This window comes from Acanthochromis polyacanthus, chromosome 1, assembly GCF_021347895.1.
Source record: "Acanthochromis polyacanthus isolate Apoly-LR-REF ecotype Palm Island chromosome 1, KAUST_Apoly_ChrSc, whole genome shotgun sequence".
Taxonomy (NCBI): domain Eukaryota; kingdom Metazoa; phylum Chordata; class Actinopteri; family Pomacentridae; genus Acanthochromis; species Acanthochromis polyacanthus.
Window position 1 is genome coordinate 41,640,077 of NC_067113.1, and position 27,030 is coordinate 41,667,106.

At 40.4% G+C, this 27,030-nt stretch overlaps 2 protein-coding genes across 2 annotated transcripts in view; one reads left to right on the forward strand and one right to left on the reverse strand.

Annotated features, from left to right (window-relative positions):
* Positions 1-21,421: 21,421 nt before the first annotated feature.
* trim35-14 (tripartite motif containing 35-14) lies at positions 21,422-24,906 on the forward strand. The gene is made up of 7 exons (XM_022205250.2): positions 21,422-21,514; positions 21,703-22,169; positions 22,338-22,433; positions 23,289-23,519; positions 23,613-23,635; positions 23,716-23,834; positions 23,973-24,906. Exons 2-7 carry the CDS (start codon positions 21,735-21,737, stop codon positions 24,521-24,523), a joined length of 1,455 nt encoding a protein of 484 aa, XP_022060942.2. The 5' UTR covers positions 21,422-21,514; positions 21,703-21,734; the 3' UTR covers positions 24,524-24,906.
* Positions 23,890-27,030, reverse strand: part of tulp3 (TUB like protein 3) — a 33,057-nt gene continuing 29,916 nt past the window's right edge. Inside the window, exon 13 of the mRNA XM_051950425.1 lies at positions 23,890-24,197. The gene's annotated coding sequence lies outside the window, so the exon portion shown is untranslated. The remainder of the gene's footprint in view (positions 24,198-27,030) is intronic.

The window sequence follows — 27,030 nt, forward strand, 5'->3', positions numbered from 1 at the left end:
CTGACCCATCAAAAAACAGCCAGAAAATTCAAATTCTTTGGAAATGAGATGTTTAATACCCCCTTTTAACAAAATCCAGAAGACAAATTTTGCCATATCGTTTTGTTTATGATGCATTTTTTGTATCAAATTTCACACATCGAGCGTTTTTGTCGACTTTGGCAGCCAGTTTGCTAATTAGCATTGAGTGAGCTGACACACTTCAGAAGAAAAAAGTAACATAATAATAAATAAAATTAAAAGAAAGAACAAAACAACAAACTGCCATGAGCTGTGTCTCCATCTCCCAGTTGGCTCTCACACCGGACATGTGTACTAATCTCACTAAACCTGCTTTATCTCCTCCTCATCCTCATCTTGTGCCAACTTCTCCATGACATTCTCTCTTTTTCTAGTCTTTTTGACATCGAAAAATTGGTCATTATAGTATAGCGATAATGATTTCAGAGGAATTGTTTTCATAAGATGGCATTTCATTCATTAATTAAGTTAGGTAAGTCATTAAAATAGTGTGTATTTTCATAAGCATAATGTACGTTACATAACAATTCAGGAAAAAAGCATGTTATAAACCTTGAGTATCAACTTTGATACAGACATTTTAACACAAATTAATTGAAATATATACAATAAATTACTTGGTAAATATGCATTCATTCAATGCAGAAAATACTTATTTTAAAAAACGAGTAACAATTTAGATGTTATTTTTACTTCTTGAAAATTAGCGATGGTTTTCCTGAAAAACGTGCGTGGACGATTTCATGAGAGCAGCCATTTTGAAAAGGGGCAAAATATGTGTTCAGCTGCCTGCTGTGGAACAAAGTGGGCAGAACACATGTATCAGGTTATATACAACAGGCTATTAAGGAAATAATTGATCATCATCTCAGAAGCTCATCTATCAAATATGATACAAATGGCAAAGACAATTTGTTTCCTTCTTTAAAGAAAACATAATTAATCCTTATTGAGTCGCTTGTTTGCACGTAACAGATTAATTTATCAGCTTATGTGCTTGATCCTGAAAGAAGCTACAAAAGCCAAATTACAAATGAGACAAACTAACTTTATTTAAACAGCGGCTTAACTTTGATGGCACCACTCTCAGCTCATTTTGATCAACATGCATTTTTAATGAAGCCACATGTTGCCCCCCCGTTAACAGACACGGCAGCCAGCAATTTGTCATGCTTGGAAATGGACATTCCCGGCCAGCTAAAATGTAAGGATTAGCTGCTGCATTGCGGTGGCCCCATGCTTAATGCTTGCTGATGAGTTTTCATCCATCACCAAAGGTATACACATGCTGTATTCTCATTAGCAAGCATTAGATGTGGCACATCACAATGCAGCCTCCCAAATGGTCTCCATTATTGTAATTGGATGAGCGGGTTTGTAAGTTTAACTACAAAAGCAGCATCTTTCATACACTTCTAATTTCCCCCCTAAAACTTCCCGGCGTGTTTTTTTAAAGATAAGGCCCGACTTCATTCTGGACTTGCATCAGGCGCATGAATATTGATCAGCATTACAGCATTAAAAATGAACCATTTTGAGCCATTTTTTGCATTCACAAGTTCCATTTTATTATTGGCACCCTGTGCAGAATAACCCAAGCAAAGCAGCTGCGGTGATATGTGTTTCATTTGTGTTTTATTTGGGTCAATTTTAGCCAAGCAGATGGAGGAGAGCGCCAGCCACATTGATGTCTGTGTTAGTGTCTCCTGGCATACAGATGAAAATGCGTCTGGAGCTCTGTGATTTCCACGTAATGAGGTTGAGAATAGCCCCAGTCCGAGCAGGTTAGGCTGGACCGCGTTGACCTTTAACACCCCATAACCATCGGTCACAAGAGCCTGACAGATTGCAAACAAGCGACTGAAGCGCCGGCCAGATCATGCATATTACTCACCGTGAAGAGGCTCGAATCTGTCAGCGCCGAGTGAAGTCAATTCCCAGTTAATTTCGAGCTATCCAGTATTTATTTAAGGTCTGGCACAAAGCAGATTGGCGGTTTTAAAAACGGAAGGTAAAAAAAAAAAAAAAAAAAAGTCCATCGGTTCTGTTTTTAGTGCGGCGGAAGGATCGGTGCAGAGGTGTGGAGGAGATGCAGAAACAGGTTCAATGAAGGGAGGCGATGCAAACAAAAAATCATCACCAAAATGGGGAACCACAAGCCCAGAAACAAAGCAAATTAGTTTGAATTAGTGCACCAGGAATGGGCTGCTATGACAGAAGAACAATGAGAAGCTGGTGGAGAGCATGCTAAGACGCATGGCCGCAGTCATCAGAAACAATGGTCATGAATCAGTACTAACTCCTGTGTGGATCATGGGAATAAAACAGACAGAAAAGAAAACATGGAATGTCTAAAAGCAGTTTTTGGCAGAACAATCCCATAGCTTTTGATGCAAGAATTTAAGTGATTTTGGTTATTCTCAAGAAAACCATGGAAAATGTCTGATATCAGCTCTGAAATTAAACTCTTATGAGCTGTTTTTGTTGTTATCATTATATTTGTCCAAACAAACATACCTTTAGCTGTACCAGGCATTAAAATGAAGAAGAAATGGAAGAAAACAAGGATGGTCTAATCATTTTTTCCATGACTGTAAATGAACTGATGTTGTCAAATAGCTTGATCATCATTTATATTTAATTCATGCATTTCCATTAGTATTCTAGCGTCGTCACTGTACAAGTTGAATAAAACACCATCATACCATCTGCCTTTGTGATGCTGTGTGCTCATGTTGTGTCATTCTGCACCATCCATACTACATTAATAAGACATCCTGAAGAGACATCTTTCCATTTGTTGAGCTCTTGTCGTCACGCTGTTTCACAGCTGTTTCAGAGACACCGGTGACATTACAGGGTGAGAGTGTATCAGTTCGTTACACCCTCTCATCTATTTTCTACTCCACCCTGTCCTTTTACGTCCGTTGCTGCACATACATGAACCACAACAGCAGAGGCACTCGAGGACACCCACACAACGTTTTGCATCCAAGACTTGTTGCTTTGTACGTGATGTGACACAAAGAGGTGAAACTGACAATTTCAAACCAATAAAAGTACCAGAAGCACTAAAGGATCACTGTCTGTTAGACCCCTCTTTTATTGTACACTATATATATATATATATATATATATATATTTTTTTTTTTTTTTGCCACAGGCCCCCTCTGTGAGATGGATTAGGTTGTAAATCTACAATTATTCAAAGACCACGCCAAATGTCACAGGTGAACGTACAGTCTTGGAAGCCCCTATAGGTCTGGGGTCAAGAGTTGGCTATATAAAGATTCAAAATGAAAAGGTTTACATTTTTAGACTTTTGTACAAAGTACCATTAAATATCACCCTGACTTCACCCCAAGTCAGCTGGGATAGACCCCAGCGACCCTGCAGAGGATAAAGTAGTGTCGAGAAAATGGATGGATGGATTAAATACCTTTTCTCCTATCAGTCAATGCAATGTTTAGGCACCATTCTACACAGATGTATTCAGCTTAAGGTTTACCTCTGCGAATTTGGTTATGAGACTTTTTCCACAATTAGAATATTACAGGAAAAAGTCACCTGCTGAAATACAGATTATTAAAGCAGAGGTGGGTCATGGATGGAAACAAAAACTGAATGGCAAGTGCTAATTGTCATGGTTTCTGGTTTTCTTGTACATTCTTGGATGGTTTCCTTTCCTCTGTCTGTGTGTCTGTTTGTCTATTCTCAGTTACTTCCTGTTTTGTTTTGAAATTACCTCCATAATCTGTTTCACCAGTGTCTCGTCTCCAAATTAGTTTTCTGTGTATATAACCAGACGGCACACCAGTATCGGTGTGCCGTTCGGTTTCTGGGTGGTTTTCTGTTGGGACTTTGTGTGAGGAAATTGCATGTGTGGGTTCAGCTGTGGCTATTTCCAGAGTCCCTCCAGGAGCCTTTTTTTTTATTATTTTTTATTGTGCATATATACATTATTTACAGTGGGATGTATTTACACATACATAGACTTCATTTCGTTTTAACATTACCAATGAGGAAAAAAGAAAAATAACAATAAACTCAAAAGGGAAAAAAAAGAAAAAATACTAATAAAAATAAATAAATCAATAGATAAATAAATCAATAGATAAATATGACAATAGTAGACAAACAGGAGAATACAAACAGATTTACATAATTTCTTCAAAAATATTACACAAGTCAGTGGATCTTTTGTGTGTTATACGTTTCAATGAGTCAAAGTAATTTGTTATGTCAGTCAGAAATACAGTAAATATTTGCTTTGAGTATGAAAACTTTGCTTTATGAATGTGATATTTTCCATATGATAAGTCCCTCCAGGAGCCCCAGCTGTGAGCCATTCCAACAACGACTCAGGAGCTGACGACCTGCACTGCAACTTTGTTCTCCCCGCCTCCCGACCATCATGATTGGGCCGCCCTCCAGCTCCGGTCCTCCTCTAACCAATCGGACCAGCCGTCGCCACACCTGCAGACTACATATCTGCCACCATGTTCTTAGCCTGGGCTGGGTTTTACCCTCTTGTGACATCCTGTTGGATGTCTGTCTCTTTGCCCTCCTGTTTAATCTCCAGATCTCCTACATTTTCCAGCCTGTTTATCTCTGTATGATTCTCTTATTAACCAGTTTTGTATTTTTGTTGTATTTGGATTAGTTACCTTTTTTGAGATTCATCTGGACTTTTGGTTCAATATTTTCCTGAACATTCACAGATCTTCTTGTTATGTTAGCACCTGGTTCTTTCCCTGCCAATCCTAACACTAGTGTGTTGAATAAATATATCCAAAGAGTTTACTAAAGTTAGTCAGCATCAATCACCATAAGCTACTGCTCATATCAAACCCGTAGAACTATAGCAGGAAAACACCCAAAGAAGTGTAGTGTCCTCCAATAAAGTTATTTCAAGTCACTTTGGACAGGTTTAGGGTCAATTTTGGACACCTCCTGAGGTATCTGGATCAAATTTTTAAGTCATTTAGGACAATTTTTTGACTCGCTTCAAGTCACTTTGGGCAGGTTACTGATCATTTGGGACAACTTATGGGTCTCTTTGGACATAATTTGAGCAATTTTGGATTGTTTGTCTATATATGAATACACTAGCTTTAAAGTAACAGCATTGAAACTCTAAATAAATGTCTGTGTATATTTTTGATCACTATTTCTTGTATAGGTTAAAGTACCTCTGTCCATTACCACTCCTTTGAACTTCTCCATCCCCACTCCAGATCTTTACTGTCTGAACTCCCTGAATTTACCCCTGAAACCACAAAGATGTGTTCTTCTCAGTTGACAGGTTCATTTTTGAGCTGCCTAAAGATAAGTTCATGGATACAGCTGTCCAAAATCTCCTTAGGGGGTGTCGGGCTCGGCAATATAGTTACACGATAGTGCCAGGAGCTTGGAGTAGAGTTGTTGTTTGAATAAGGATGCCTTCTTTATGCCCATAACTTGGAGGTTTTTGGAACACATTCAACTGGGAAGAGACCCTAGCAAAGACCCAGAACTCACTGGAAGGATTGGAAACACCTTGGGTTTATTCCAGGAGGAACTGTAAAATGTTACTGGGCAAAGGAAACCTGGAGTGTCCTGCTTACCCTGCTGCCACTAGTAACTGGATAAGCAGAAGAAAATGAAAGAATGAATCTTTACAAACCATTTTCTGAATGCTGAATGCAAAATATTCTGTTGGGAAACCTGTCAGAAATTACCATCAAGTGTGTGTCCGAGAAGGGCACGTTCACTATGAGCTCATACACATGTAGCCGAAAGGCGGAAACATACAATTAAAGCAGTTAAAATAGATTGACGGTGTTGATTTAGGACAGTGGAAACCATTCTAAAAACTGTACTCATATGTGTGAGAAAAGGCCGAATGGGTCAGTAAGATCTTGTGATTCATGGAATAGATTTTCAGTACATGAAAAGAAGCTTTGATGAGGATGTTCTGTGAGCCTCCATGCGTCATTGCACTTGGCAGGAGCCATTCTGTGGGCTACACCGTCCAAATCACAAGATGTACTGAAAACCAGCTCCTTTTGTTGGAGGTCACTCTTTGTGCAGTCTACAATACATCTACAAGTGGACTAAAGAACACCAACTCTGCTCCATTTTTTTTCTTTGTCCCGCATGCACAGTAATTCTATAGTTACATATAGTAGTCAGATTAAAAATACACCACAAACAATGCTGATCAATTACACTATTACCCAAAACTGCCACAAGTGCTGCCAGTCGCTCAATAAGGCCTGACCTTTAGCGAGGGCACATTGTGGTCATGGAAGGGAACGCCAACACAACGATTGTCTCTGCTCAGCCACCGTACATCATTGTTTTATCAAAATCAAGACGGGCTGACTGAACACAGCTAGCAGGAACTATTTGTCCACGGATCGATGACTGATTACAGCTCCTGCTGTGGTTTAAGCACCTCTCATCTCAAGCCAAGGCCAGTCCCAGTAGAGTGAGTCAATATAGATGGCTGCAATAATAGAGGCCGCATTGTAGCTTTCCTATTAATGCAACGGAGGCTTAAGTTTGAGTTATTGTCTCTTCTTTAAATGAGCCTATGAAATAATGCTGTTGTTTAGAGAAAATCTGGTGCAACTGCTGATATTTGGAGGAAGCAACTCCGAGCAGAAGGCGCCTCCTTCAGCTAGATGTGACATTCATTAGATTTAGGCCACAGCCAAGTTATTAATATTTGAAAAGAAAAAACACAAGGACCACAACAAAGACTTCAAACACGGCATTGTTCTGTCTCGCCCGTGGTAAACCTGTGATTTTTCCCAGTTGAGAACTCGGCCAGGCTTCAGGATAGTCTCATTATGCAATTGCTATCATCAAATGCACTCAGTCAGGGCTTCACTTGAAGAGTTTGCTGTGTCTCCTCTTCTTGAAAGGAACCGCGGTGATAAAAAGAAGGTCTCTTATCAGTCTCTCCTCCACTCGTCCCGCGGTTTTCGAGACCAGCTGTTTTTTCCGCTTTCGTAAGCACATTAAAACATGTCAAGACATAAAAATCGTTAGCCCTTGTAGTCTGACATTTAAATGCGGTCAATTCTCCGAGTCTTCTGGGGACACTGTCGTCCTCTTGTAGAAATGTCAGACTAATAAGGTACAAACAGTCACAGTAATCCAATTCAGTGTACATCTTTAAGCATAAGATGCAATCAATGTATTCAGCCCTCTGGTCTCCCAGCAACATGTCTGTGCCCCTCTTCCTAACATATATATAAGTGAGTAGAAGTCAGTCATTTAACAGGTCATGACCAGAAGAATGTTCAGCCCTGAACAATACATTTGTATTCATGTCACAGCTGATTGAGTAACACCTCTCACATAACCATCAGATAAGGGAAAACACACCTGAAAGCCCACTGCTTCACACTGATTTAAGGAAATATGTCTTCTAACATGGATTTCAACGTGTTTTTCAGATTGAACATTCTTCAGCTAATGTATAGGCTTATTTTATTTCTATATTTTGAACCTCTGTCTCATTTGAGTCCTAAAATTGCATCTCAAAGAGCTATAAGGGAGGGTGCACAGGTGTCGGTTCCATACCAGAAAATGCAAACCACTGCAGGAGCAGGAGTGACAAATATGCATATATAATATACTTTATAGCGCTCAGGATTAATATATGCTGCTATTTGCATCTCTTTGTTACTTCACTTCACATGAGCATTAAAATAATAAATAAAAATGCCTGACATCTGTGCATTCATGTCACATTATGCCATGTTGTGAACTAAAGCAAAAGTAAATATATAGGCTGTCATGAACGCTGTTGTCTTCATCTGACAGCGATCATAAACTACAGCAGGAGGCTGGAACTAAACAATGGGCGGATGATGCAGCGCTGCCACACATCATACTTAATTGACGTCCCTCCACAGCGAGACTGTGTCGTGTCTGTTGCCTCGACTCCTCCCTCCCAGTGTCATCTCCTCGTCTCGTCCTCCTGCAGCTCAGGTGGGAAGGACTAAGGTGGAAGGAGAGGAGGTGAGGAAATGGATACATGTCAGTGCACCTCTTGTGACGTCCCTCCCACTGTCTTGTTGGTTGTCCTGGCCGTTTGAAATGGGAGGGTCGGTGGCTGATCCAGTTCACCTGGACCTGCAGGCAGTCAGCTGGGCCGTGTGCTCATTCTGTCTCTTCCTTCTAACACCTGACATTCACTCTGTACCTCCTTTGATTTTGCACCTGCAACACTTCCATGCATTGCTCTCATGGCTAACATTGAATTTCAGTTTGTGACACGTCATCCATCCATCCATCCATCCATCCATCCATCCATTATCTGGGTCAATAAATAACTGAGGGACTTTTGAAGTCCATGAGATATATCTTGCATACATTTTTGTTAAAAGTAAAAAAAAAGTTTTTTATGTTCAATATGATCATGTCTTTACAATTTTCATAGTTATTTATTATGGAAGCAATCACTTATTAATAAAAATGACTGGATATCACTAAAATGTCAGCTAAATAACTGTCTGAATTTAACAACCACCTTCTAATGAGCTAAACAATAATAAAATGAGCTCATTGAAAAATTGTTTTGATTGTGTTCTTTTTATGAAGTTGAGATAATCATAACAGATATTTCTTTTTTTGGCAATATATCAAATTTTATATGAAAAATAACAAATTGTATCACTTTCAACTAAGTTCCCCATTTCAAAAACTCCTCTCAAGGAATTCCAGATCACATGACCTGCTCCACATGATGTCATTTCCTCCTGAACAAAAGACTGGCAAGACTCCAAGCATCCAAACATCTTTCTAAGGTTGATGTGTACAGTGATGTAAAAAGGACTAGCTTATGGAGGTTGTAAAAATATAAATAGTTAAATATGAATACCATGTAGAGCAACCATGTTATCCAGCACTGACGATTACTGTAAGTACTTGGACTTTAGGTTTTTTCCATTTAAAAAAAAACAAACAATGTGATTTATGGCCTTCTAATTATGATTTACTGCAATGAGGACATGTTTTCCTTCTCTTAGCTTGTAGTCATGGTTGTGCTGTTTCCATAGAGGTGCAAGACTTTATATTGCAGTTAAAAAAAAAACAAGAAAAAAAAACACCCAGAAACTGCTAACAGCACCAATAAAAAAAAATAGGAATGTGAAATAACGTCCATTTACTTCTGTGCAAATGCTTGAAACTCATAAAAAAAAGAGAGAGAGTCAAGTAGAGCAACAAAGAACTGCAACAAGTGTCGTGGTACCAAAGAAGACGCTTTCTTACTGCTCAGTTCTCGCAGCAACCAGATGATTGGAGCTGAGGACAAAAGGGTTGCTGGGATAAAGTGGAGCAATGTGAGGTGGGATTTGATGATAGACGAGATGTGGGTGGTGGTGTTGCTAATGCTGCTGGTGGCAGCTGTGACCTTAATGGCAACACGGTGCTTCGGCATGGGTCTGTGTGAGCCTGTGTTGTACATACTGTATTAAGGACCTTTTGCAGTGCTGCTGACTGCCCAGATTACAGGATTACTGCCGTCGCGGACTGTTTGACACCTTTAAGTCAGGCGAAAGCTCCAATCCTTTTCCTGGCAATGGGGATTTATATCATTCAAATCCTCCCTGTGGCTAAGATAAAACAAAAAATATTAATAATATAATCTCGTAGAATTGTCAGTGGCTGAAATCGTCCTGATGTGTGTAGCATCAGGAATGTTAATTAATGCTGAGATCTCAAAGTCCTATCAGGAAAAGCAGGGCAGATATTTGAACCTAAATAAAGCTTTCTGGTTTGTCTACCTCAACTCAGAGCCTCAAACAGATAACCCAAGCAGTTCTACTGTATCTTTAAAGTGGGCTCAGTATTCTGCTGCTGTTTTGTCCAGGTCACAACTATCAGGCCGTTTATCAAACGAATTGTGTGCATCACACATTCTCTGATATGTTGTTCCGGGGCTTTTATCACTCCCAGTAGGAGCACATGCTGAAACACACACAGACGTGCACACATAGAGGACTTGTAGGGGTCAATGGGGGATTGTGTAGCCTCCATTCAGCAATCCATATCTTATATTTGGCACAATATAGAGCCATCAAGGGCGGGGTATCCGTCTCCCAGATCAGCTCATAATGTGCGCAGTCACGTGACAAAGGGCCTCTGGGTGTCATACCGGCAGAACAAGCACATCCATCTGAGCCCTAAAGAGACCCAGGCCTGCCTTCAGTCGATGAAATGAGGGGAAGCCTGAGGCCAATTTGTTCCTGGAGATCAAAACCGCGTATGTGCTTTACCCAAGTCCTTAAACTGGATTGTGAAACACTGAATAAGGTCAGATATGATGTGCCTGATGATCGCGTTTAGCATTCTGTAGGCTTCCAATGTCGCTCTGCCTCTTTACCACCGAGATCCCGGGCTTCAGCCCCACAGCCGATCATGTCACGCTGCTGCTGATTTGACACATCGATGGTGACAGACGGCTCAGGCCTGAGCTGAGCCAACTGACCCACATAGATGGTCACTACATATTCCTCCTTGTGCTGCAACAGCAAGTCTAGAATCTGACGCATTTTATCTACAGGGCCTATAAAAAGTATTCACTCAGGTTAGAAGTTTTCCCCTTTTGTTGCTTTTCAACAATAAGCCCTAATCATTTTAATTTGACGTTTTTGAAAGCAGTTTGTCAAGAAAGTGACTCACCTCATTCAACACACAGGTGCAGCCAATCGGTGCTAAAAGTCGCATAATTAGTGAAATTGAGATCATCTGAGTGCAGTGAATGTTTCTCAAGTGATTGTAGCATAAACACTCCTGCATCTGAAAGTTTCCAGTCACTAGTGAGTCACTACCTCAAGCTATAACTACACCATAAAGACAAAAGAACACTCCAAGCAGATCTGTGAAAAGGTTTTTTAAAAGCACAAGTCAGGGATTTGATACATGAAAATTCCAAGACTAAGTGTAACCCTTGGTTTAAAATCAAATCCATTATCAAGAAATGGAAGGAATTTGGCACATGCAAATTTACCTCCACCAGAAACTAAGTGACCAAGCAAGAAAAAGACTCGTGAGGGAGGCCATCAAGACCCCTACGACTCCTCTGAAGTACATCACCTGTCACAGCTTTATGGAAAAGTGGCAAAGAGAAAGTCACTGTTGAAAAAAGATCATATTAGAGTCCACCAGGCAGCATGATGTGGGAGACTCTGAAGTCAGCTGGAAGAAGGTTCTTTGGTCTGATGACATCAATTTCGACTACACGCTATGTTTGGCAGACACCAAACACTGCACATAATTACAAAGACCATCCACATTGTAAAGCATGGCGGTGGCAGCATCATCATGTGAGGATGCTTCTCAGCCGCAGGCACTGGAAGACTTAAATGAGTAAAGGATAAAATTAATGCTGCAAAGTACGGGGAAATCCTGAAGGACAACTTGATGTGGTCTGCAAGAGGCCTACAACTTGAGAGATTTGTTTTCCAGCAAAACAGCGACCCAAAACATGCAGCCAAAGCTACACAGAAATGGTTTAAACACAAGGTGAATGATGGGGAGTGGCTGAGTCAGAGCCAAGCCTTAAATTCAATTGAGAATTTGTGGCTGTAATTGAAAATGCCTGTTCACTCATGATCCCTGACAGAGCTTGAGTAGCTCTGAAGAATGGAGGAAAACTGCAGTTTCCATGTGCAAGGCTGATTGAGACCTACGTACCGGGGGTCCTCGGTTTAGGGCATTTCGTTTTTACCGGTTATGGATCGGTCTTCAGTTTAATGAACAGCATTTTGTCGTTATGTTGGAACTGGTTACGTGGAACTAGTTGATGAACAGAACGTATGAATACGCCATCACGCAGCGCTATAAGACAGATTTGTTTACATTCGCCGGTTGTAAGCCACCTTAGATTGTGCTACATAAATAAAGTTTGACTTGATACATTTGCTAACTTTTTGCCCTTCATTTCAACTCCCAAGTGCAAGTCAGACTCTTCTGATGGCATCTCCATTTAAGTGAAATTAGATAGAATAAGATGCTCGGAACAGGGCAAAACACCAACGAAGATCAGTCAAGTAGTAAAAACAGTGTAACGTATTGTAGTGACTCTTTGTGATGAATGAGTGAGACTTTATCTGGTTCTCTGGATGTTCATTGAACCTTCACACAGGCTACTGTGGGCCGTAGCCAACGCCAAAATAGCTACAAAAACCCGATAACTTAGCTCCAGAATTCGCCGTCGTTCCCAGCTCTCTCTGGCACGGAGCAACACACACACACACTACTGCTGATTCCCAGCCAATCAGAGGCGAGCTAACTAAACATGGCGCATTCACTGACATTAGGTAAATCTCGAACTGAACAATAATCATTGAAACCTCAACATCCACAACAATATAATCCATTACAATATTCTGTTATCTTCTTGTTAAATGATTCATACATGCATGAAAGTCATTGTTATTCATGACGTTTATGAAGAACTGATTGATATCGTGATGCACGTTTTTCACTGGAGTTCCAACTTGTGGCAAAAATCGATTTGCGTCACACTGTAGGAACACAACTCTGACATAAGTCAAGGACCCCCTGTACATTGTACTGGAATTGCAGCCAAATGCTCATCTACGAAATACAGATTGGAGGGGGTGAGTATTTATGCAATCACTTACTTAATATTTTATATTTTTAAATAACGGACTTCATAAAAATCTGCATTGACATGAAATTTCATTTGGCCGTGATCCACTGTTGTAAAGCAATAAAAGGGGGAGGTGAACACATTTTACATGCACTGTAACTTACATTTATTTCTATGAATATTGGAGGAACCAAAGGAATTCCATTACTATACACCATCACCGATTCAAGAACTGCTGAGAAGAAAGTTACAAATAACTCAATTCCAACGGAAAATGATTGTGAGCCATTCCCTGCCACAGATACAATTTCCTGACTCTCCCTCTATACCATTTCTGATAGCAGAGCAGCGAAACAAACTTATAAAGATTTGGGTCATCACAGACAGCAAATTCATCCGGCTAAAACAAAATTGTCATCACTCTGCTTTGCTGAGCTAGAGTTTCAAGGGAAGGGAGGAAGCCAGGAGGGGAAATGGGTTAGCAAAGAGATGGAGAGAGCAGCTGTGTTGTGGTGTATCGCTCTGTCCCTGTCGGGCTGGGCTTATTGAATTGATGTCACTCCTTTAAATTTCAGTGCGTTGGGCCGCTACGTGCAGGTGTGTGCGTGAGTGTGAGTGAAGAAGCGAGGGAGGGGAAATAGCTGAGGTTTTCCTGTGATTCTGGAGGGCCTGGCGACCTTCCAGAGACTCAAGGAGGTTTCTGAGCCTGAGGCTTTCCAAGCAGCCTCTCCAATAAGATCGAATTTACCTCCGATTGGAGCGCGCACTTGCTTTTGTAGCAATGTCAGGGTGTTTATGCGTGGGTTTCGCTGCGTGCACGTTCACGTGTGGGTGGGTGTGAGCAACATGCAAGTCAGTCAACCCCTCCCACACACCTCCAAATACATACCGAAAATAGCTGGCAGGGAAAAGACCAAAACTCTTTTTGTTTTTTTGTTTTTACTACATCATACATGCCTTGCAGTGTCGGCATGAGATTGTTGTTGAAAGTTTCTCAGCCGTTACCGGGGGGGGGGGGGATTAATATGTGACCAAAAACACAGTACCTGGTCTTTGAGTGTGCCTCGCGAGCCCTGGTGAAATTGTGCATTTAATCCAATTTATGTGGAGCACTCAATTCATGTGTGAAAGAAGAGGCAAAATAAAAGCATCCTCTGATGAAATGGATGTGCTGCAGTATGTCCCTTTGACGACTAGGCTCGCTGCTTGTGAGTCACGATGTGGAGAGCATGGAAATGATTTGTCAGTGCGTCACATTTGATTCTGAAAAGATCAAATATTGATATGGCAAAAGCAGGAAAAAAACGGTATAATTCAGTTCTGGTGTCCTTGTCCTTCTCTTTTGTCTCTTGGGGTGCAATTACAATTATGGCTAAACTAGGAGATTAATCTTATAATGTCTTCTCCACACTGTGGGCTGAGCGAGCTGCTGCCTGCTGCCTGTAATCTTTCATACTGCAGCAATTTCAATATTCAGTGGAATGTATGGTCAGAGTCAAAAAAGCACAGCTGGGGCACTTACATAGTTAATGAAGATGTTTCAGAATTGGACACAATGACACTTAATGCAGAAGTGGAACATGATATATTGCAATCGAGTGGTCGGAGTAGATATTAGACCAATTTAGGAAGTGAAACAGTTGATAATGAAGTCAAATCTATCATAGGAGGTGAGGGCTGAGTTGTATTTGAGTAATCTGACACAATTTTAGTCTTTATTACCACAATTGTGTGAAAGAAGTAGGTTCTGGTGGACACTTGTCTGACTCGTCGAATGGAATGCAATTTGGCGTCTTCCCCTTCTATTATCTGTATGTGACCATTTTCAGAATCCCCTTTACAAACAACCTTCAAGCAGCAACCTGTCACACTGAAAATGTCAAGATTTGCAAAGGATTTGGACAGCAACTGAATTATCCATTTCGATGGCAGCATTCACCTCCCTGTATGCAAACAGTCCACAAAAAAGTCACTATTATTTATCGTTTTGGTCCGCCCAGTGCAATTGTGATTGCTTGTATATGCATGTGTTTTTCCTCTTATGATCCAACTGCTAGGGTCAGCTGGACGCAACAAAATAACCAGATGTAATTGGTTCAGGTAAAAGGATTTAATGTTCACTAGCAAATTAACAGAAACGTGATCACAAAGAAAAACAAGGCTGGTGGGGGGTGGATGTTGTCAAATCATGCCAAAAAACTAAATAAAACCAAACAAAGGCTCTCAGAGTTGGTCAACCGTCTAAACACAAAGAAAGCAACCTAACTCCTTAGCCAAAACCAAATCCCATTAGCAACACCCACCACATGTAACAGAAACTAATACAAACAGCACACAAAACTGACTGAACAAAACTGCTGCCTCAGATCACACACATTAAATACGCAAAACACGAAGACTCAAGATACAAAATAGCTTCTCCGCAAAGTTGGTGAACTGCTAACTGGAACCACTGTCCTCACTGAGACTAGAGGGTCCACACTGAATTAGCAGCCACCAACAAAAGCTCTAAAATGTCTGTAGTCACCCCTCAGTGATTATGGACCACCCAACCGGTTATGTCAAACCAGCTACCTCGACTAAGAGTTTGGTCGTCGAATTATTCTCTCCAGGTGTGGTTTGCGGGAGCAGGAGTTGTGATGGTGGACCAATCTGACTGGTCAGGAGGTGGGGAATGGTCTGAGTGTGGAAGACTAAACGAAGTGGACAGTAAATGAAAGAACTGAAACTCCTGTTAGTCCACTATGGGATGAAACAGGATGTAGACATTGGATGGATGGATGGATTTCTGCTGCTGTTCATCAATCAGTAGCTAAACTGGTGCACACAAACAAATCCTGTCACGACATTGATCACTGCATCTTTTGTTCAGCTCTGCCCAATACCACTGTGATTGCTTGGAAAACAACAAAAGCAAATAAGCCAGAGTGTTTTTCTCTCTATAGTAGAATGCCAATGAAGTCAGACCATTCTAGGCTGCAGAATGATCTGACTGTGGAAGTAGACATTAAATGAAAGAACTTCAAGTACAGATAGCCCTCTATGGGATAAAATGGTCCATATTGGATGGATGGATAAGAAGATAGAAGCTAAACTGTTACACAAACGCAGCACTGGCACAATACACAGTGCATCTCTACAGTCAGTAGGCGATTTGCTGTTAACCTGCCAACACCCATGTACAGTATGTGGGTATGCGGTGTGTTGGTTGTTGGTGAGAGAACAGGGAGGTGCATCCAACTGGGGCATCCCTCTGCTGAAAGTAGGCTGTATTCTGTAGGCTATATTCTGGTGAATACATGGTAAAATCTCATGTGGATTAAGTGATGAATGTTCCGTCTAAGCACATTTTGAGGCTTGAAAATACAGCCACATGCTACGAAAAAGAGCCACCGACAGTTTGCCTTATCCTTTCAAGACTCCCTCCAGTGAAAATCTATGTTTTTTACATTGTTAACGTGTCCATATGGTGTTTTTTTTAACAGGCCGGAGGACACATCATGAGCAAAATGAACAGTAAAAGCCATGTCTGAGCATTTCCACCTTGAGACTGCAATGCACCGATGACAGTCTCAGAAACATGGATTATGATGTGTCATACAAAACAAACCTAAGGAAAACTTTGTTAAATCAGCAGCCACAGAGAGACTTTAAAGCATGATAATGTCAGTTTTGCTGACAGCTCAGTTGCTACCTCCAAAAGGCCAAAAAAAAAAAGACAAATCGGTTCTGCATTCAGTCAACATTATGTGTACATTATGAGAAAACAGCACAATTTGTGTTTTTGTAGCAGAAAATGGCGGCGTAAGCACACATATAATGTCCCTGCCAACTCCATCAGTCCATACAATAAAATGTCTCCCAATGTCTCTTTCTTTACCTCACTCTCTCTCCTCCCTCTTCATTCCCTCCTCTTATGGCCTGCCATAATTCACTGGATTTAGCTCACTTTTTACTGTCCGACTTAACTGCGTAGAACAGCAGAGTAATAGACTATTGACTTTTTGTCAAGCATTTGCAAATAGGCTTGTACAACGGTGAAATAAATATGAAACCGATATGCTTCGCCGATAATGTTTTTAATGCACGCTATGGGCAGTCATCAATACTTTTGCCTGGCCTGAAAAAATATAAATAAGAAACTGCAGCCAGTGGCAGAATCTGCAGTTTGTCTCCTGCTGGTGTCTGTGAGGACGGTGAGACAGGTCTGACTGAGGGCGCCTCTCCTGTTTGTCAGTCTGCCTGTCCTCATTAGATGCTGAGAGATTGACACAGCCACTCCTCCTCACCAATCCCCTCCATCCCTTCCTCCCCTCGCGTGGACCTCGGCGAACACTAGCTGGGTGTGAGCAATAATGAATCACTATTAGCCCGGGTCACACCGGCTGACATCCAATTTACAAGGGAGGAGAGGCTGCAGACAGTGACATCCAGGTAAATGTGAGCGTTTAACTGCTTCTTCATCCTGCAGGTATTCTCAAAGCTGCTATCAAGGTCAGATAAGACGCGAAGATCACGGCTTATCATTCCTTTATATTGATATCTGTCTGTTTACCTGAAGTCATGTCGGATCAAAGCGATTATGAACTCCTCTGCATGGATGCTGCAGCACAAGTTGACTATTGTAAACGCTCAGTTTTGCTATAAGTGGGTACATTCTGACATCTAGTGGCGCTGAATAGCAACAACATGATGTTTTCTGGTTCCATTTCAGTGTGCAGATGTCAGCTTTTACTGCCTATTATGTTTGTGGTCTTGTGATTACAGCTCCTCATGAGTAAAACCAGAAGTAAACTTGTAATTTGATGCATCAGAAATGACTGAACAGATGACGCGACACATCCTGCTAACAAATATCCACTCAGCATATGGCTCATAAACAGTTACCAGAGAGCATAAGCAAGATAACAAGGATATAAGTTCATTTTATTAGTGTCACAGGAAGCTTTGGCCAACCTCATAGTATAATTTAAAGCATGTGATAACGCAAGTAGGCTTGTAAAGATAGTGTGTTCCTATACTAAACTGCATCGAAGTTTTAGTAGCCAACTGAAGCATGTCCTTAGTGTTTCAAGGCTGGGAAGTGAAAAAAGCTGAACATCTGCTGGAAGCTGCAGCTTTCCTTTATGGAAGACAAACAGGCCATCTGGGGTGCCAGTTTCATGTCAGAAAAGCTCAGGCCTCACAAGAGCCATCAAGTCAAGAATATGACGCTCGATTTGGAATGACTTTATTGTTGAAGGTAGCGGAGTTGCATTCAAATCAGTTTGATTGACTTCTGTATATCTGGGTCAAAACTGGGTGTGCAAAACATTCAAAGGGTGGCAAAGTCAGTCTGTTGCTGGGGTCAAATACACTGCCTGGCCAATAAAAAAGTCGCCACCTGATTTAACTAAGCAAATAGGTCAGAGTCTTCCACTGGATAATTACTGCAGTGATGAATATGTTTCAGCTGCTACAGCTTATTTAACCCAAGCTGATGCAGTGAGGAGCTCCTCATTTCTCAAACAAGTGAAGACATATCCTGTGGTCGTGGAAAGGATGTTAATCTGTCTGAGAAGGGTCAAATTAATTGCCCTGCATCAAGCAAACAAAATAACTAAGGAGATTTCTGAAACTACTGAAATCAGGTTGAGAACCGTCCAACGCATTATTAAAACCTGAAAGATAGTGGAGAACCATCATCTTTAGAAACTAATGTGGTCTGATGAGTTCAGATTCACCCTGTTCCAAAGTGATGGGGGCATCAGGGTAAGAAATGAGGTGGATGAAGTGATGAACTCATCATGGCTAGTGCCTACAAGCCTATGGGGGTTAGAGTTATGGTCTGGGGTTGGTCAGGTTCACCAACGTTATGTTCCCAAAGAATGAGGTCAGCTGACTACCTTAAGATAATGAATGACTAGGTCTTTCTATCAATGGAGTTTTTCTTCCCTGACGGAATGGGTATGTTCCAAGATGACGATGTCAGCATGTTATTTTCACACATGGATTGTCCTACACAGAGTCCAGACCTCAGCTCCACTAAGAATCTTTGGGATGTGCTCTCCCATCTCTCTCATCATCAATATAAGATCTCGGTGAAAAAATGAATGCCTCACTCAAAGCTAAAGGCAGTCCAACAAAGTATTAGTGTGCAACTTTTTTTTTGTTTTTTTTTTTGGTTGGGCAGTGTATTTCAACAAGGTGGATTCCAATTCCATTTTTGCCAGATATTCATGTTCCCCTGTGGATGAATTCTGTTGATCCCCTGATTTCCCTGCAGCCTCTCAAGCAGGTCGACTTTTGTGCTAGAGAAAATAAAACGCCTCGACAATGACGGATATACTGCCATAAAATCTGGCACAAATTCACGTCTCCATCAGCTGTAGCAACTTAAAAACCCATCAATGTTTTATTTAGGCCCGCAATCGGCTCAAACTTTTAGTTTTTCCATTACGATTACGGCCAAATCCTTGCAAAATTATTCCCATAAGCTTCAGCTATTTGTGTTTTCGAATCGGCTAATGATGCAAACACACTCAATTGAGAGAGCGATTATTGTGCTTGCCAAAAATTAACTCGTTGGCAGTGCAATTGAGAGCATTTTTGCATTCTGATAGCTTTGTGGAGCCGTCTTGTTTCAATACAAGTTCTTTTTGCAACACAGTGGCCAGTTCGTTGTATGTTCTACATGGGTTGAATTATACGAATGGTTTTAATGGAAATCTAATGTAAAAAATCAATGATTAAGCTATGGCATAAACAACATTGCCCGCAAATTTAGCAATAGTGTAATGAAATAAGTGTAATGTAGCTTTATTATAAGGGGAATACAAAGACAGAAATAACATGTAATGTACAGTATTGGTGTAATTCTCATTTTCTGTGTTTATAAAATGCCTGTTCATGTCTGACCTTCACCACATCCAAACCACAAATTCAGTGTATATTTGTGACTCATGCAACAAATATAGCCTCGGCCAACAATTCCTCGAAATTAATTACCCTAATTGTTTACTGGCAAGCATTAGCAGCCACCTGAGACTTTGTTTTCCTGCATTTCCAAAAACAGCCCCTCCATTAAAATGCTCAGTTACCAGGATGGTCCCCCAATGTGACTAAGTGTAAGTGCTTTGTTCCTGTCCAAAGCTTTCACTCAAACTCCAGTGATTCTGGTGCTGAGAAGTCCGGGGCTCTAAGTAGAACCCAGCAGAACCTCAGCAGGTTACCAGGAGGGTCGATATATAATTGAGGGACTTTTTGTATTATAGTTGACATTTTTGATGTTTTCAGGCCAAAAAATCAACATGGCCGCCTTTAACCAAACACCACATGGCATTTTTACAGAAAGATTCTTCTAAATATTATAAATACAGTTGAGTAAAATTGAAAGTTATTTCTAAAGATATTGTAGTAAACCTGTTAACATGCCATAAATCTACACTTGACTCACACACGACTTTATATTAAATAACTCAGAAAGCCTTTTATCCCCTGTACTTCAAAAATCCCTCAATTATATACTGATTCAGGCCTCAACCAGCTGATGGCGAGAATCAGAAGAACTTTCTGCTACTTTCAGTTAATCATGTTAAGAGCCCAGAAGCCATGAGGTGGCTGGAGATGAGAAGTCGACAGAATGGAAAATAAAGATGAATAGGTTCTGCACACTGACGCTCTGAGGTTGTTCAATACATTTGTCAAGGAGCTCGAACCCCAGTGAGAGACTATTTTTCTCCGTCTGTTCGATTTTGTTCTTTGGGGCGTAAAAATAGCAACAAAAGGCTTTTTCTGGACAGTTACAGCATACTTTTGATAAAAGGAGTCATGTGGAGTGTGACTAAGGACTTCAGCATTACGATAATAAATGATCAACTGACAGTTTAGTTCTCTGATGAGCATTTTAATAGCATCTAATGATACGATTGATTGGAAGTTGGAAAGCAGCACGTTGCAAACGGCTCTGTTTCATTGTTTAATGAGAGATGAAATGAACAAATGAGTTTGTTGACCACTGACTTTACATAAACTTTTTTAATGAGCAAAAACTGGGTAAACAAAGTGATCTCACTACACATTCAAGTGCATAATATGCTCACAAGCTGCCATAGTTGCACAGTGACACTAAACCATTTGTTGTGTTTATCCACTAGATGGCATCATTTGCTGTTTAGAAGAACTACCATCATGCAGATTTGTCCCAAGTGCTGCACCTAAATGATTATTTAGAGTTTCATATTGAACAGATTTTCCTGTTTGCTTTAACTGGGTTGCATTATAATTCAGATTTCATATTTATAGATTCATTTGAAGAGGGAGGTTTTTTTTTTGTTTGTTTCATACGGTGATGGATTGTTGATTATAAGACTCAAATGTGACATTATTTACACCAGTGGCATGAACAAACCTTCCCAGCCTGTACATATTTAGCCCTTTGAGGCACAACATGGGTCAAAAGTCACCCGTATTCAATGGAATAGGGGTATTCAATGGAATATGGGTGTCTTTTGACCCAAAAGTGACCCATATTCAACAGAAAATGGTTATCTTTTGACCCCTGTTGTGCATCAAAGGTTAAAAACTGATGAGATCTGTGACCGTTTCAGCCTATTTGAGGATATTTTTCTTCTCAATTTCTGTAATTTGAAGGATTTTTAGAGTTTTCTTAACATTAGAAGAAAAAAAAGAGAATGTTGTGTAACCTCTCCGGTTATTCTTCCTTGGTTGGACACTATTGATTTAGATGATGCAATGTTGCCTTGAAGGTTGTTTAAGGGTTAACACTGCCTGCTCTGTCTGAGACTCCGCCCCCTTTGGATGACTCATCAAAACAGAAACCAGGAAGTGTTAACAGTCAGGCACGCAGTTCTGTCACAGCACTGGGAGAGTCAGGTTTGTTTATCTTGTCTTATATTAAACTTAGAGTTGTTTATGTGCATGTAGAGGCTCTAAAGGCTGATCCAGCTGTTTCCACACAGTGAAGTAAATGGATCACAACACTGCTGTAAATGTTTGTGGGTATTTAAGAGAAGGTTTTCCTCTGTGTTTGCTCAACACTTAAACCTTTGCCCCACTTTCAGTTTCTAGGGAAAGGCAGCAGCTGAGTGTCAGCATGGCAGGCAGGCGCTCTCTCACCGAGGTGGAGCTCACCTGTCCCATCTGCTGCGACATCTTCAGGGAGCCAGTGGTCCTCAAATGCAGCCACAGCTTCTGTGCTTCCTGTCTGCAGCAGTACTGGGGTCCACATGGACGAAGCCGTGACTGCCCTCTGTGCAGGACCCTGAGCCTGGACGACCCCGTGCCCAGCCTCACCCTCAGGAACCTGTGTGAGTCCTACCTGAATGAGGGCGAGGGTCCCGAGGAAACAGCAGCAGCAGCAGTGGGGGAGCTGTACTGTGATCCAGGGGAGATGTGTCCAGTCCATGGGGAGAAGCTGAAGCTCTACTGCCTGCTGGAACAGGAGCCCATCTGTGTGGTTTGTCACACGTCGAGGAAACACAAGCAGCACGACTGCTGCCCCGTGAGCGAGGCAGTCGTGGACGTGAAGGTAAATTCAGATGGAAATAATGATGTGTTCCTGCTCTGGGCTGCTTTTCTAAGCTCCCTGAGTAGTTGTTAGGAGATATTATATTCAAGACTGTTACGAGCCTGAAGTTAGATTCATCTCTGGATTCCACAAAGCTTCTAATTAGTTTTCTTTTACTGATTTACTCAGGAGAAAATGAAGTCTGCCCTCAGCTCGCTGCAGGAGAAGAGAGAAGCTTTTGACAAAATGAAGAAGAACTATGAGGACACCGTGGTGCACATTCAGGTGCAGTAACAGACTGTTTCTGCGCATCTTGACCTTTTGCACCATAAATATTGACAGTATATCTGTCTGTATTTACCCCTTTTGCACTGTAATGTACACTACTGTTCAAAGGTTTGGGGTCACCCAGACAATTCCATGTTCTCCATGAGAACTCACACTTCTATTCATGTGCTAACATAACTGCACAAGGGTTTACTAATCATCAATGAGCCTTTTAAAACCATTAGCTAACACAATGTAGTATTAGAACACAGGAGTGATGGTTGCTGGAAAAGTTCCTCTGTTCCATATGGTGGAGTAGTCATTTACTACATTAACAATGTCTAGACTGTGTTTCTGATTAATGTATTGTAATCTTCACTGAAAAAATCTGCTTCCTGTCAGTTTCTAATTTACCAGAACGCTCTGGAACATGGTGGAACTCATCAGGATCAATTGGAATGGCAGAAAATCTGCATTTTCTCAAATATTTGGGACAATTTTGAGGCACATGAACTCTTTTGGATGTGCTAATTTTAGGAAAAAAATGCTTAAAAATGGGGGAAAGTTTGGAATCTATCACTGACATCTCTGTTTTACTAATGTCTCTCACTTTTATGTGGCATATCCAACCAGAAGACCATTTTTAAATAAATAAAATATGATAATTTGGCATAATTTTGGGTTCAAGACTGATTCATGTGCTAACATAACTGCACAAGGGTTAAAAGTTTAAAGTCCATTTTTTCCCCAATTAACCCTATTCTGTGTAGTGCCAGTTCACAATAAAAGTCATCTCATAGCACTCCACACAGTCAGGTTAAGACATTTCAAATTTTGAACAGTCAACGCAACAAATCCAAATTTTCCCTCCAGGCCCAGGCTCGATTTGTGGAAAGACGGACCCGTGAGGAGTTTGAAAAACTTCACAGCTTCCTCCACGCCGAAGAAGAAGCCAAGATGGAAGCCCTGAGGAGGGAGGAAGAGCAGAAGAGTGGCGAGATGAGGCAGAAGATTGAAGAAGTGGAAAGAAATATATCCTCCGTGTCTGAGTCCATCAGAGTTTTGGAGGAGGAGATGTCTTTGGAGGGCATCTCTGTCCTTCATGTAAGTCTGGAAGTGTTTGGAATATGAACGAATGCATGAATGGTTGTTTTTTTTCTCCGCAAATACTGAAGTGAATTTGCCTGTATTTTTCAGAATTGCAAGAAGGCACTAGCAAGGTAAAAGAAACTCATTTTATGTTTTCAACTTTTCTTTTTTTATTTCTCTGTTTTCATGCATTATGCGTCTTTTTCTGCAGAGCTAATCGTCCAGTTGAAGATCCGGTCATGGCTCCAGGAGCGCTCATAGATGTGGCCAAATACGTCGGCTCTTCAATGTTCCGCGTTCTGGAGAAGATGCATCTAATCGCCAAATACAGTGAATTTCAATCTCATTTTATCTATTTCCTGCTGCAGTTTTACTTCCTCCTCGCGGGTTCCTGAGGTGGACAAAGGGTCGTGTTTTTTTTTTTTTTTTGAAGCAGTCTGAGCTGACAATCTGCCATGTTCTTTTCAGCCCCGGTCACTCTGGACCCGAACACCGCCGCCCCGTGGCTCGTCCTGTCAGACGACCTCACCAGCGTCCGTGACAGCGAGGAGAAGCAGAAGCTGCCCGACAACCCGGAGAGGTTCGACCCCGACACCGCCGTGCTGGGCTGGGAGGGCTTCACCTCCGGCAAGCAGGCCTGGAACGTGTACGTGGGGGATAACACGGCGTGGGTCGTCGGCGTGGCTAAAGAATCTGTCCAGAGGAAAAAGAAAGTGTCCTCAGTCCTGAGCAACGGCTACCTGTGTGTGTACTTTTACCACAAAATGTACTTCGCAGGTACGTCTCCTTTAACGCGGCTGAGCCTGAAGAAGAGCCCGCAGAGGATCAGAGTGCTGCTGGACTGTGACAAGGGCAGAGTTTCCTTCTATGACCCGCAAAACGACGTGAACATCTACACCTTCAAACACGCCATCACCGAGAAAGTGTTCCCGTACTTCTGGGTGGGTTGTCAGAAGTGTCCTTTGACCGTTGAACCGGTGGATGTTGGCCTGAGAGCTGTTGCTGAAGCACAGAACTGACAGAAACTATTTTTTTTTTTGTATTGAGATGACATCATTTCTGCACTTTCCTCTGACTTTTTCACTTCAAAACACAGTGAATGCTAACTTCAAACTTCAAACTCAGTGATTGTTTACTGGAATATGGTTTCTGTGTTTCTTGTTCTGTTTGTTTTGGAACTATTATTACAGAAATGTGAGCATATATTTTGTTTTTTGGTGCGCTGTGATGTTAAAAGATGCACTACAGAAATGTATTAATCATGCATGTCAAACTCTGTCCACGTAGTTCATCTGGATTTTGGAGCCCAGCAGATCCACATAGAAAACCAAAAATGCTTCATGTGCTAATACTGATGCTGTTTGACACTACTCTGCTAATAAATGATTTGCAAGTACCACGACCTCCCTAGTCCTGTTTGGTCGATAATAAATGAATGATGAGTACTTTAATGCGTGAATCATGAGCAAGGAGTGATGTAAAAATGGTTTCATAGCTCACCTTATGTATGTAAAATCACTCATACATAACTGTGTTCAAATTATAAAAAATAAGTAACTTTAATCAGTGCAGATTGTGTTTGAAAAAAGGGTGTAACGACATTTTACTCTTTTTTTTCATGATGTGTGTTGAAGTGAGTCACTCTTCTCAGGTTGTCAAGTTGCCAGTTCTGTTAATGGGGCATGAGTAATATTTGTTTTATTTTTAATGATGATTAATGAAAAATGTTTGGTTACTCCTTCATTTGAAAATGGAAATGAGTAAGCACAGTCCCTGTATAAGCTTTGATAAAAAAAACCCCAAAAAAAACACCATTTCACATGTCATAAGTGCTTTGGTGTTTTTGTAAGAATATGTTTGTTGGACCAACTTTCGCCAAGTCTCATGCACATGTAAAAGAACAGACGTTGAGCCAAAGCGCAGAGGAAAAAGTGCAAATCAACTTGATGAATTTAGATAGCAAAGTTAGAAGTTTACCATTAAGATTAAGACCCTAGGCTATTATTTGATTAAAATTTACTAATGTGATCAAATATTGACATTAAAACCCTATAATATTGCATATGCAGTAATAAGAATTCACCTGACTAATTTAAAAATAGCCATGAGGACCCTACAATATTGTCGATCAAACAAATTTACCAGATTATTTTAAATATAAGAGTGGAGTCAATACATAATTGCGGGACTTTTGGTAGCATAGTTGACATTTTTGCTGTTTTCAGGCCTAAAATCAACATGGCCGCCTATAACCAAACACCACATGGCATTTTAAACAAAGATTCTTCTAAATATTAGATATACACAACTGAGTAAAATTGAAATCTAAAGTTATTTATAAAGATATTGTAGTAAACCTGTTGCCATGCCATAAATCCACACTTGACTCACACACTACTTTATATGAAATAACTCAGAAAGCCTTGGAGTCTTTTCAGGCTTTTCTTCAGGAGGAAATGACATCGTGTGGAGCAGGTCATGTGATCTGGAATTTTTTTTTATTAATTAAGTATTGTTTAACAACAATTAATGTACAACAAATAGGCATCAACTGTGTCATACAATTCAATTATTCCGAGCAGCAAGAACAAGAGAAAAAAAATTTAACTTGTGATCTGGAATTAACACACTTCCTTGAGGTGTTTTTGTAATGGGGAACTTAGTTGAAAGTGATACAATTTGTTATTTTCCATCTAAAATTTGATATATTGCCATAAAAGAAAGAAATATCTGTCGTGATTATCTCAATAAAAAGAGCACAATCAAAACAATGTTTGAATAAGCTCATTTTATGTTTGTTTAGCTCATTAGAAGGTGGATGTTATTAAATTAGGATGGGTATTTAGTTGACATTTTAGTGAAACCCAGTCATTTTTATTAATAAGTGATTTTTTTCCATAATAAATAATTATGGAACTTGTAAAAACATGATCACAATGAACATAAAAAACTTTTTTTTACCTTAAAAATGCATACAGGATATATCCTACAGACTTCAAAAGCCCCTCAATTATATATTGAGCCTTTATATGGGATACAAATTCACCTGAATATTTGCTGGAAATGCTGGATATGCGGAAAAAATAGTATTCAATTCTCAAAGAGAAAGAAACATTTGTGGAATTTTTTTTTTTTAAATACAGGATGCAATATTTAAAATTTTTTACTTTGAGAAAAAAAAGATTACCTTTAGAGTTTAGAAATTATTTCAAATTTATACTCAATAAGTAATCTGACTTAAACCTGCTCATAATTAGCATTTTAGCTAATTATAAAGCACCTTGTAAAAAAAAAAAAAAGCTTAAGAAGAAATTATTTTTTGTTATAATTGTTGTTGTTAATTAGCTAACGTACAATAATTCATTTTTACAGAGAAATTTCTGTGTTTCAACATGTTTAAAAAGGTAAATCATGGTGGACTATTATGTGCAACGATAAAGAAGCCTGTCTTTGAATTCAGAAAACTAAAACTATAAATTCAGAATATACAGGCTTGGCTTTATTAATTCTGTCAGTTTGCAAATAT

Coding starts and splice junctions, on each gene's coding strand:
- trim35-14 (XM_022205250.2), top strand. CDS start 21,735: ATGGCAGGCAGGCGCTCTCTCACCGAGGTGGAGCTCACCTGTCCCATC. Junction 22,434..23,288: donor ACACCGTGGTGCACATTCAG/GTGCAGTAACAG, acceptor TTTTCCCTCCAG/GCCCAGGCTCGATTTGTGGA. Junction 23,835..23,972: donor GCATCTAATCGCCAAATACA/GTGAATTTCAAT, acceptor TGTTCTTTTCAG/CCCCGGTCACTCTGGACCCG.